This window comes from Thermobia domestica, chromosome 9, assembly GCF_964235325.1.
Source record: "Thermobia domestica chromosome 9, izTheDome1.hap1.1, whole genome shotgun sequence".
Classification (NCBI taxonomy): domain Eukaryota; kingdom Metazoa; phylum Arthropoda; class Insecta; order Zygentoma; family Lepismatidae; genus Thermobia; species Thermobia domestica.
Window position 1 is genome coordinate 26,897,649 of NC_137462.1, and position 12,772 is coordinate 26,910,420.

At 33.7% G+C, this 12,772-nt stretch overlaps 1 protein-coding gene across 7 annotated transcripts in view; it reads left to right on the top strand.

Moving 5' to 3' along the window:
• Positions 1–12,772, top strand: part of Srrm234 (Serine-arginine repetitive matrix 2/3/4) — a 391,760-nt gene that overhangs the window by 363,750 nt on the left and 15,238 nt on the right. The window contains exon 11 of one of the 7 annotated variants that reach the window (XM_081770791.1): positions 44–3,789. The exons of the other annotated variants lie outside the window; for them this stretch is intronic. Coding sequence (XP_081626917.1) covers positions 44–227 — 184 coding nt within the window. The 3' untranslated portion in view covers positions 228–3,789. Of the gene's footprint in view, positions 1–43; positions 3,790–12,772 lie in introns of those variants that run through there. 7 annotated transcript variants of the gene reach the window in all.

The following is a 12,772-nucleotide window of genomic DNA, read 5'->3' on the forward strand; positions in this document are numbered from 1 at the left end:
CTATTTTGCCTGTAGATTGAAATGTTTTTTTGGTTTCCACTAGGCATGTGAGGGGCAGCAGCTTGAGTTCAAAACTCGCTCCAGTTCTTCCCGTTCCCGCTCTAGATCTCGAAGCTACAGATCTCATTCTCGCAGTTCAAGGTCATCCAGGAGATCTCGAGATCGCTACTCTTCAAGAAGCAGGCACCGTTAACTTCAATATTGCATCATATATGTCTTTTGTTTGAAACCGCTAATCATAATTAATAATATCCATAACAGTGTGTGTCATTCTCTAACATTAATGTCTTTTCAGAGTTAGCTTTCGATTGCATTTTTGGATATGTGAGAGTGAGTGTGACTGTGTGATTGTTGTCTGTGTATGATTGTTGTGACAATTAGTGACAAGTACTTTGATTTAATTTGTGATAATGAGTTTGGAAAGTACATGTAGTGTTAGAGTGTCCAAATATGCAATGATGTCTGAAACAACTTTTTTCGTACTGATTCGAAGTATTTCACATCAGTTCAAGATTATTAAGTAACTTCTTAGTTAAATGTCAGTTTACGATTATGACATCAATAGAAATAGATTTGTTATTTACCGTCCTTTAGCCATTTTTTCCTTTTTTTAATAATGCAGTGACAATGTAACGTCAGAAATGTAGCGTTTAGTTTAAATATATGTAAGTTAATAAATTAATCAGTCAGTGCCGTGCCGTGGAAAATGAGCGTCTGTAACGAGAATATACGATGGCGTCCCCGTACGTATGAGTGAGGTCGACAGACCAGCCGCAAAGCGCCACCATGGTTGCCGCGAAGCGTAAGAAAATTTTAAAAAATAAACTCTGCTTTTCCTTGATTTTGAGCACTTTATATTAATTTTCCTTCCATTTTATATATATCTTTCCTTTTTTCTTTTCGAATTTTTCGCCCCTTACTTCGGCACCCGGGGCCATCGCCCCCCCCCTCTCATGGCACGGTACTGTAATCAGTGCCAAAAGTCTTAGGATAATCCAGACTGCTAAATGATAGTTGTTGGAGCAACTTCTTTTCCTGATCCTGGAAAGCCGCTTATTTTATTTCGTAAATATAGAAGCATTTCACTATTAAAACTAGCATTATTCTAGAAATGTCTAAAGTTTGAATACTGCAATAAAATGTTGAGATTAGCTGTCGGAATCGTATAAAACTGATGTGAAACTTTGTATGTTTCATTTCCTAATAGTCAAGTCAAATTTAACAATGTTCCTAGTCAAACAGTATTCACATATTTTTGTAACAATGTACATAAAATTTAAATTATAAATCAGAGACATTTTACACATAAAAATAATGACTCGAGGAGTTCATTTGGCATATTATCTAAATTTCATTATAAACTTCTGGAATAGTACATTTGAAAAAGTTATTTTTGTAAAACTGTATTAAAAAAGATAATTGCTGATTAAGTGACCATGCTGACTAACTGCAGTTATGAGATATCGTGACGAAGGATACAGTCAAATCTGAGCACAAATAATTCGTGTTCATATAGAACTGTGATTTATTTCAATACTTTTTTTGTTTTTGTTTGTTTGTTTAGATATAAGGTGGAAAGCTAGCAAAGTGATCGCTAGATGCGAAATTTCGTTTTCAAATCACGGAGTGATTTATCTCAATTCTCTGAGACGTATGTTGGATATGCTTAAAAAATCCAAAAGTCTACTAAGGAAGTGTGTAGCCAATGATATAAGAAAGAGTGCATGTAATTTCTCACAAAATTGTGAGCGAAAGCTAGAGAAGTCACTGGAGAATCAAAGGCAATATGACCGCAGTTCACTGTAGAAAAAGAAAGCTAAGGAAAAACGGTAATAGCTGGTGATTAATAGAAAGTAGGTTATAGTTTTACATAACTTATTTGTACTCATCAGATTGTGAAATAATCTTTGTGCTTGTATCTCATTTACTGTGGGTCATATTGAATTTTCAGTTAATTGCAGAGAAAAAATAAATTTACACATTTTGCCTTCAGGTAATGCAGTAAAGAGCCGAAAAAAAAAAAATATCCCTTAAGACCATTAACAGTTGTTTTTCAGACACATTGTATATTTATATATATATATATATATATATATATATATATATATTTCTTATTACCATTTTTAAAAACTATTTTTTGCATGTGATTCAGTTTACTGTATTGCATGCAGTTTCGAAATGTGATGTATAATGTAAACACATGTTGTAAGTTAGCTTTTAGCTTCCATAATAATACAATTTAGATGCACTTGAAGTAGTAGTTAACACATTGTGTGCATTTTTTTTTTCGAAAATCTTTTCTTTTGTGTTGCTGTTGTAGACAATAATAAAATGGGTAGAGAGAGACTAGTTACAAAATAAAAGTGTGCACTGAATCTTTTTATTATTATTATTATTTTGTTATTTATTTTATTTTGTTTTCCAGTTTTCGAAAGTTTTTCTGGCTTCTTAATTGTGTTTGGTAAATAAGAAAATAAAAGTGCTATACCCTTATGTAAATTGGCATAAAATATTACTTTTCGTAGATTTAACTTCAATAATTTGTTAAAATACTTGATATTTAGCTGAGGATCAAACATAAATTGGTTTTTATGGAAGAAACGCTAGTAAAAGTGTATATCCGCCACATGTATGTTCTTTAATCAACGCCACTGAAAAAAAAAATGAAACAGTTTTTCGTAACTACGTCTTACTTCTTAAATAAGAGAAGATAGTACTAAAACTGACAAGTTTCTTTCATAATTACTAACTACAAATTACATAGGGTATTCGGGAACAACACCTAAAGACTTCGGGAAGTGAATCTTCATATCAGAACATGAAAAGAATTACAGACTCACGGCCGAAAATTGGTCGGAACGATAAAATGAAAAGTCATGATTCGAGAGCGAAAATTCTGTTTAAGGTCGGGTAGAAGAACATAGTGGTTATTTTGTGCCCAAATCCCATTAATGCGTCAGTTCGTGATCTGCCTATCGTTTTTCGTTATTAGAAAATGTCATGAATTTCTGTGTATGCTTTGAGGCTAAATCTATTTTGAGTCTACATTTTCTGGTAGAATCTAGACTCAAAATAAGCAGACATCATTTTACCCGATCTTGATCCAACATTTTCTAGACTTATAAGCCTGTATTTTATCATTCCGACCATTTTTTGCCGGGGAGGGCGGTGGCTCAGTAATAGAGCGTCCATCTCTGGTGCATAGGATCCTTGGTTCGATCCCAGCTTCCGCGAAGTGAGCTTTGTGGTGGACAAACACCATGTGTGTGGGTTTTCTCGAGGTTCTCCAGTTTCCTCCCATTTTCTTCATTCCACCATTTCGTTCATTCATTTCTCATCACCGTCTTCTGTAGCTTAGCCGGCATAACTGTGGGACATAAAAGATTTTATTTCATTTCAATTTTTGGCGGGCCACAATTCCAAATTCACGCATTTATGCGCCATGTTGACTTTTTTTTTTTTTTTTTTTTTTTTTTTGCGTGTTTTCTTGTTAAGATTCATTTCCGAAAGTGCTTTTTTAGTATTGTTTCCGAATAATCGATATATATATATATATAGAGTAGTTACACACTTTTGATAGTGACTGCACATTCGAAAACCAAGAGTTAAAAAAGAAAGAAAAAAGCAACAAACTTGATACGGATTGGAAGATTATTGTCATTAGGTATTAAAAATATTTATTTCAATTATGCAGAGAAACATGGGACAAATTATTGTGTATATGATAATCCATTCAGTGCAGATGAAAAATCACTCTGGTATGTTTTGTATATTTCTCAGCGAATATTGCTAGTGAAACCGGTATGTATTATTAACGTGGTAATTCCTCTCTGCATTTCTTAATTCTAAGATTGTAGAATTCTGTTTATATTTTGAGAGACTGATACTTGAATTTTCCAATTATGTTATGCATTTGTATTCATTTTGAAATGGTTTAAAATATATATGCATACAAATAGTCAAAACAGTTAGTTTTTCTCATAATAATTATTCATTACTTATATCCTAACGATTCCAGGTATTTTTAGGCAATTATAAAGAATCGTGTGTTTTAATCTATTACAACTACATTGATTTTTGGATTGCTTACACAATGTGAATCGCTTTTAGAAATTCTTATTAGTTTTTTTTTTTTTTTTTTTTTTTTCAATTAAAAACTGTAGATTTTAAAACTTGGCATTAGTCGATTAATCTGTTGTGAGAGGCTAAAATTAACCTAATAAACTTTCCATTTTTTTTTCTGTTTGCTCAATGGTAAGTTATTTTTCATATTTATCTGTATTATATAAACTTGGTATTTTTAAAATGTATCTACTTTCTTCTACATTGCTTGTTACATTGCTTGATGCTTGCATTCATTACATTTTTGCATGTGTATGATGTGATAATTAACCTTCATGAGAAGCTGACATACATACACGCCCCTACGAGGGTCATTTTGTGAGTCATAAGTCATTACAAAAAGCTGCAGCAATGCAAATCCAGTAAATGCGTTCGAAGGCAGCAGGAAGATATTTTTTAATGCCACTTACAGGTGTAGTCTTGTGTAGGGATTAACGACAGCAGACAATCGAAAGATACGTTCCTAAAAATTCATTAGTTGATCCGGATTTAACACAAAAGCAAAGGGCAGAAAGAAAAGAACGTACCAATGAGCCTTCAAATAGACCCTTACTACGTCTTGTCACATTTGTCAACGATAGGAAAGTGCTCATAGATGTACACATTGAAGGGTCACATTTTTTAAAAGTGCAGTTTCATTCCTATCTGAAAATGGGCGGGCCGCAGAAGGTAACACCTTGTCTAGGGGCCATGAGTATTTATTTATTTGTAGTTTTCACTGGGTAACACGATTTATTTATTTATTTATTTTGACTGTTTACAATACAAAATTACCAAGTACAAAATACAGAACAATACAAATAAAAGAAGAAAAATGCTTCCTACAACAAGTAAGAAGCACTGAAGTGGCTTCTTGATTCCACGGTAATAATTCAGAGAAGATATTCGTGAGGATGGTGAATTTGCTGAGCAAATCTGGGGCGGCTTTCAGCTTTGGCATGTAGGTGCGTAGCATGTGTATTATGTTGGCCAGGTTTAAATCATTCAGAAGTTGAAGAAGTTCTTGAATAGTTTGGATGATGTCTTCAGAAGATGAGTTATTATCAGGAGATGTCTTCGGTGTTGAAGCTGCGATAGTGCGTGATATTGTAGGCTCAGGTTTTGAAGCGGATGTGGCAGCAGTGTCTTGAAGAGGTGCTGAACGTGAGATTGGAAGGATCACACATCGACGGTATTTAAAGCCTTACCCCTGATGGTGAAGATATGAGAACGCCATCAAAATTCTTACATTACCAGATATTTCTGGCTTCTAAATATAAAATTCTTCAAATACGGCGACCGATAGTTTCCTACAGAACAGGTAAGAGGTCTTTATGCAGTGGATGGTAACACTTATTTGAAGGGCAGTGAATGAGGCAAATGATTTCTCCGTTCGTTTTCTAATTCACCACTCAGAATATTCTCCATAGTACAAATTTGAACTTCCAACTTTTTAAAAATGAGTTCTAGAACATCTGACAAGGGGATATGTTCAGCAAAAGATAACGCCTATGAAACGTAATGAGGTTTTAAGGTGCATATCCCTGCTGTGACTTCATTTTTCAAGTAAGGGCTAATTATCACATTATAAAGTTTGTATGCAATATCCATATTTATTTTTAGCTTGCACCCGTTTCTTTTCTTTTTGTTTTTCTTTCTTTTTTTTAATTAAAAATTTAATGTTGTGTGGAAGGAGGAAGGGAATGAGAATGAAATGTGCAGACTTCATGTGTGTGTGGTTGTGAATTTTATTCTTATAAGGCTTTACTCTGTACTTCCTTTGTAGGTCTTTTTTTAAGCAGAATACAACGACTTGAAAATAATGTGTTCTACCAAAGTAGCTTAACTTAAACAAAATGCCATTACATTACATAAACTGGTAGCTTCTGTAGGATACCTCTTAACACAATATCACAGTGTAAAGAGTTCACTTACTTTATTTTTCAGGAGGTAGGGTGTAGAAAAAGCTCTCAAAGCAGAATACTTTTCAACTTCCTGCGACGGCTTACGAAAAACTCAAAACTTTCTGCAAGCATTTAATAATAATGTAGTAAAATTTTCAAGCGTATAAAAGAAAAAAAATTCTAGGCTTTTTATTTACGAAAAAATATACACGAGGCTTATAGGGCTGTAAAATAACTGAACAAGTATAAAATCAAGAAATCCTCACATATATTTACTGAAATGGCATTTACAAGTACTAACTTGGTGTTGTTTTTCGTTCTCTTTTACAACTTAAAACCTGACCATGAATCATTTAAATCTCTTGTATCCTCCTCATAACTTTGCGTGTCATCTCTTTAGACATTAGTTTGTCTCCGGAAACATGTTTGCAATAGTTCTGGTATTGACTACCATATTTCTGACAAAAAACAGTTTCAAAAACTTCCTGTCTCCTTTGGAGCCAGCCAGAAGTCCCATTTATCTGATCTCTTCAAACGAAAAATCATTGGCTGCAGGATGCTTCCTCATAATTTTGCTAATTAGAGACCCACAATTTCATGCACTACTTCGCTGCCAACTGCTTCTTAAGCTGCAACAGTAATTTTCATTTTCGTTTAGAAAGTAGACAATCTTTCTGTGGCCTTAATTTTCTTCTAGAGTTATTAATCTTTCTGCAGCTCGCATTTTTTTTCTGGGACATTGTCGCACCGTTCCCTGTTGTTCTGCTTTAGGAGAAAAAGCTACTAATTTGAACTTTAATATTGTGCAAAACAAATGCTAAAATCCATGATTGTGGTCTTATTTAATGAAGTTTAAATTAAGTATAGTTAGCTTAGAGAAAACCTTAATTATGCATGCAATTTCTAAAGTAGAGTGTTTTTCATTAATAAATAAACAGGATTTAGGAAAGGAACATTTCGTTAATGATTGTAGTAAAAAATAACTACGACTGGCTTTGTAATATTTCTTTATTGTAATTTGTGATTCAGTTTTTGACTATGGTTATGATTTAAGAGATCCCATCTCGGCGAAATTAAAATACCGCTAATTTTACAGTAATTATGTAATATCTTCAAATAGATAAAAATTAATCGAAATGTGGAACAAAATCGCGCTAGACAATATTGTTTTGCATGGGGTACCGTTGTCACGTGTCACCTAATAGCTTTGCGTTTGCAGCCATTTATAAACGCTAAAATAAATGTCAATTTTCTAAATGGCTGGAGATCGAAAGCAGGCGAATCAGCCGTGATAACTGTATCTCATGTAAAATAATATTGTCTAGCGAGCTCTTGTTCCACATTTCGATTATCTTTTATCTATTTGAAGATATCACATAATTACTGTAAAATTAGCGGTATTTTAATTTCGCAGTGATTAGGTCTCTTATTGTGATAGAACAAATTATTTTCTAAGAAAAATCTTCAACTCAATACAAAATATAGCTTAAAGGTATCCCAATTTTCAAATGTTACTTGACCAACTTGAAATACAATAAGAAAGTTCTATGTTTTGCATCCCCAATATATACCAACAAACTTCTTAAAAATATGCTTCACTCAACTCTAGCTTCACAAATCTGGTAATCCAGTAAGCAATCCTTCGTACTGCAGGTCTAAACATGAACCAATAATAGTTCCCTTTCGAAGTTTTTAGATTTTAAAATATATAACAGCTATTGCAAGACAATGTCTTCTGTATAGTTAATCTATATAGTTTAATTTCAAATTGCTCATGTAATATTCATGGCGAACGAATGCCGTGTTGATAAATTTTGTGGAGGATTACTCTAAATGTAGTTTCACGTGGCAAATGGTTTCCTTTGCAAACTACTTTATAATGACATAGGCTATTTCATGCATCTTTTGCAATTTTACGTGAAAAACACTCTATTTTGGCCTGTTCTCAACTAATTTCTGGGTGCTCTTTCAGGCTTTGGGATTCACTAACTCATTTAACTTTCAGGAATAAGGAATACTAACTTCTGTGTGGAATGTGTGGTTATTTATGTGTTTTAATATGTGTACAAATTAAGAACCAACATTTTTGTATTTTCTGACTGCTGCAGGAGTTTTTCTTAAACGCAGAATTTAATCATTTAGAGCAGAAACTACAAGAATGTACTAATTAGCTAATGATTTTTGCAGGATCGTAGGATTGAGTAGTCTATCCTCATTTGCTTTCATGTTTCATGTTTATTATGTCCTTCTCAATTTATCTAATACATGTTCATAATCTGTCAAAATACTTGTCCAACAAAAATCTTAAAATTTATATAAATTCTTGAGCAAAACTTTCGAATGTAGCTGTACACTTCTGTGGTGTACTTTTTTTTAATCTTGGCAGCTGCAAGAAATGTATGTCTTTACTAATTACACACAACTAACATTTAATGATAGAAGTGAATTACTTTCCTATTTATATTACTTCTCTTAAATGTAATGTACAGTAAGAGAGTAGAGATGGCTTATGGTAGCATGTAGTAACAAAAACAAATCAAATATAGTATAGGGCGTTCAAAAAGTTAGCAATTTTATGGGAAAACATTTCATATTACTATATTGTACATTTTCTACATAAGTGCTGGAAGTGATTACCGTTTTGTTCTTCATACAAGTGACCACGACGAACCACATTGTTGAAAATCTTTTTCATTGTTATCCGTGAGATGTTACCAACACAGCAGCGAATACTGTCTTTCAATTTTGGAATACTTTGCGGATGAGTAATGTAGACGGAGTCCTTAAGATAAACCTACAAGAAGAAATGTGCAAGCCCTAAAATCTGGAGATCGCGGTGGCCATAGCCCCTTTGATATTAGGCATCCTGGAAAACATTTTTCCAAGTAACATTGTTGTTGAACCGCTCTAACTTAATAGAAGTACAATTTTAAACATTTGCGCAAGGCCGTGTGTGCACTGCCAATGGAGGGCTAGAACTGTTATATATATATATATATATATATATATATATATATATATATATATATATACTCAAAATATATGCAGCTTCCACATTGATCAACTGTTCTTTTGTTAACAACCTTGGTCGACCATTTCTCCTCGAAACTTGTCGTATAGACGCTTGATGGAGGGTTTGTTTGGAGCATCTGTTTCGTACTTCTCTGTGTAGGTCCTCTAGGTCAGAGCACAACTGCTGGTGTAAATGTAACTCTGTCATAATGAATATACGCTGTTGCAACGTATAGCCCATGGCGAAGCACCTATAACGAAACAAAAATAATTCGTGTGATTCGCCATAAGGTTGAATAACTTTTTGAACAAGCTGTATTAGCAAACAGACTAATCATTATGTGACTAGTTTTATTATTATTATTATTATTGATTAACGTGTAGTGTTTTTTTAAATTAATTATTATTTTTTAGCTGAATGCCGTTCATTGTGGCTCAGGAACTGCTTTACCGTAATTAAAAAAAATATGACCGAAGTAATTCATATTTTTGAATGCCACTCATTCTAGCTTTGGAACTTCTTGTATAAAATAACAGACAAATTCTGACCAAAGCATATATTAACTAATAAATAATAGCGTTACAGTTTCGGCAAATTAACTTTGCCTTCATCAGACAGGAATGTGTCTGATGAAGGCAAAGTTAATTTGCCGAAACTGTAACGCTATTATTTATTAGTTAATATATGCTTTGGTCAGAATTTGTCTGTTATTTCATATTTTTATTTAAAGATACGAGTGAATGAATATTGTACATACGTTTTTTCACTATCACCATCGAGAATTTGAGAAATTCAAAATTTAGATGAGAGTAGGTTGTGTCTGTTTTGTGTTGGAAGGCTGAAGAAGGTATGAAGGGCGTTCATTTACCTAAGTTTTATTTTTAAGAGACGCTCTTAGTCCTCTCATTACTTCAGCTATTATGTGTAAACGTATTTGAAGTACACTTTATACTATTATCCAGTTACTTCCTCATTAGGATTCCCCTCTATATTATTACTACTACTAATAATAATAGTAATAATTCTTGAATGAAATATGAAAAACAGTAGCTGACTAGTACAGACTTCACCTCTAGCACGAAAGACTCCGGTTTGATCTCAGACGTAATAATTTGTAATAGTCAACATCGTTCCAACGGTTCTTATACAGTCCTCTTTTTCATAGTATTCATGCTATCCTCATTCGCTTTAATTTATCTAGTTATAAAACGCCTTCTTTAGCCTACAGGTCATAACGACTAAACCAATGAATGAATGAATGATGAAAATGTAGTGTTTTAGTCATATAATACTGATTTTTTTTTTCTAATTAAGAAAAAGTAATGCAGAAAGTAATATAATCGTCGAAATATTTGTTTGAGGGAAAAATGATTATCAGAAAAAAAATCATTCTTTAGCGTGACTGTACATAATTTTCTTCCTTTTTTTAAAAAAGAAAAAAAGCAACGTTCTATATTCTATTCTATAAAAACCTGGAATGAAAGAACCTTATCGCAAAAAGAATATGATAAAAATAACCGGAAAAACATCGCTCATTTCCATGTAAAAATAGCTCGTTAAAATACACTGCTCGACACTAAAAATACAATACTGAGGAGAAAAAAAAAACAAAGAAAGAAAAGATCTAGCAGCCCCAAATGTGGCAAATAGCTTAAGATACATGTGTGAAATGATTACACTCACTGCCCTATTACAATGTGTGAAAGTTTAACAAAGTCTAGACGTCAGCAGCGCTTGGGTCTACTATGGTCATTGAGAACGGTACAACTACAAGGCATAAAGAACAAGAAACTTTGGATGTTCTTTTGAGGTATGAGAAGCCATGAGTTTGCTACACGTTGCCGAAGCTGATTAACCATAGCTGAGAGAGGTTTCTAGTACGTGATATTAATTACTTACACAATATGTGGTAAAACTAAACTTTTTTGATACGCTGTCTTGAATATATTGAATAGTTCTATATAAAGAAGCTTATTTGCTAAATGGAGTGTATCAGGTAAGCATCTTCATTGTAATTGCAATATGCGTTAATTATAGACTCTCGTCGCGTTAATTATAGACTATTATAAACACGAACATTGTTTTTCTCTTTAGATTACTACCAAGTAACGATGTAAAAAGATGTATTTCCATGGTATCATTTAAATAATTGTAAAATAAACAGAAATATTTAAATTTCAGAGGCACTTCATAACTTTGAAAGTGCTATCAGTTTTGCGCGTGAGAAACCTGGGTTCAATTCCCGGTGGAGCTCATGTGGTTCGGATCCCACGTTAAGCTGTAGGTCCTCGTCTCACATAGCCTCGTTGCTGAAAGGGATGCTAAACTGAAAATCAAACCAAATCAAAAGTACTATCGAATAAAAGTGGAAGGAGTGTGGTCATGTTGTTTTCAGAACAAATAAAACATAATGACTTGATGACGCCATAACTCAATTATGGCTTATTTCTTATTTCTTAGCTGGAAACAACACATCGAAACCGCTGCCAGTTCCTTTGATAGTATTTTCTAAGGTCCAAGACACTATGTCCTTGATTTTTCTCTTTGTTTGGTATTTTGAGAACAAACAAAGTACAAATTTTTCATTGAATCGCTTAAGGAATATAGCTGATGGGCAACTGACTTCTGATTCTATACATGAGAGGTGTTCAAGTCAAACCGGGACTTCCAACTTTTTTTTTTTTTTTTTTAAGTAAGGTCAAATTTCAAGGACTGGAAAATATTTAATTTTCGACATTCTAATACGTTACATTTACATACTTTTCCCTTAGTTTAACTAATTCTGGAAAGCTTCAACATAGAAAGATTTGTAGGTACGCCTTAACCACCAAAGGCAGCCTGCTTCACTTCATTAGAACATGTAAAAATGCTATTCAGAACTTTTGACTTTCCTTGTCAAACGCTTGTTCAACCCAGTGCAGACTTATACTCTTCTGTACTAGCTAAAAGCTATTGTGGTTCCCACTGTACGCTAGCTTTTCGAAAATGCAAATGTTCACGAATTTTTATGTTCACCGTTCCCTCGGAAAGATTAATCTCTTCTGCAGTTTGACAATAGGTTATGCGCTCGCCACGCTGAATATTCACAGAAATAACTGGTGTGGTCTAGGACCCACCACTACTGAGATCGTCCCATACCATTCAAATGTCTTACTGCGGTTGAGTATCTTCACCGTCCTATGTGTGAAGTGTGGTGTAGATATTCGCAAGGTTTACCTCTTAGTTCACAAGAAACTTCACCACATGCTTTCTATACACACGCGTATATTATAATCTGCCGTCTTGATGACCAGTCAGGGCACGGTGGCTCAGTGGTAGAGCGCTTACCTCTAGTGCTTGGGGTCTCGCGCACTCGTTTCCTCCCTCATTCACATTCCACCGGTTATTCCATCATCATTCACTTGCCTTAATCATCCATCTCCTTAAAAGGGGCATAGCCGTGGGACATTAAACTCAAAGATTTCATTTCATTTTGATTACCAGTCTCTGGACCGGCCTGCTCATGTGTACCTCCTATTAGCAATAAAACGTACAAACCACTTACTGTTCATGTAATACCACGCAACAGTAATATCTCCTTTTTTTATGCCGTTAATATATCTTTATATATATATCTGTAAAGGTAAAAGTTCTAGTTTGACTAGAATGCCTTCCGATATATATGAAATGTGTATTCACTCCGGAGTAAAACAGACCCAAATAATGTGTTTCTTACATATTAGCATTTTAGTTATAAATGAAAGCTATTGTATGT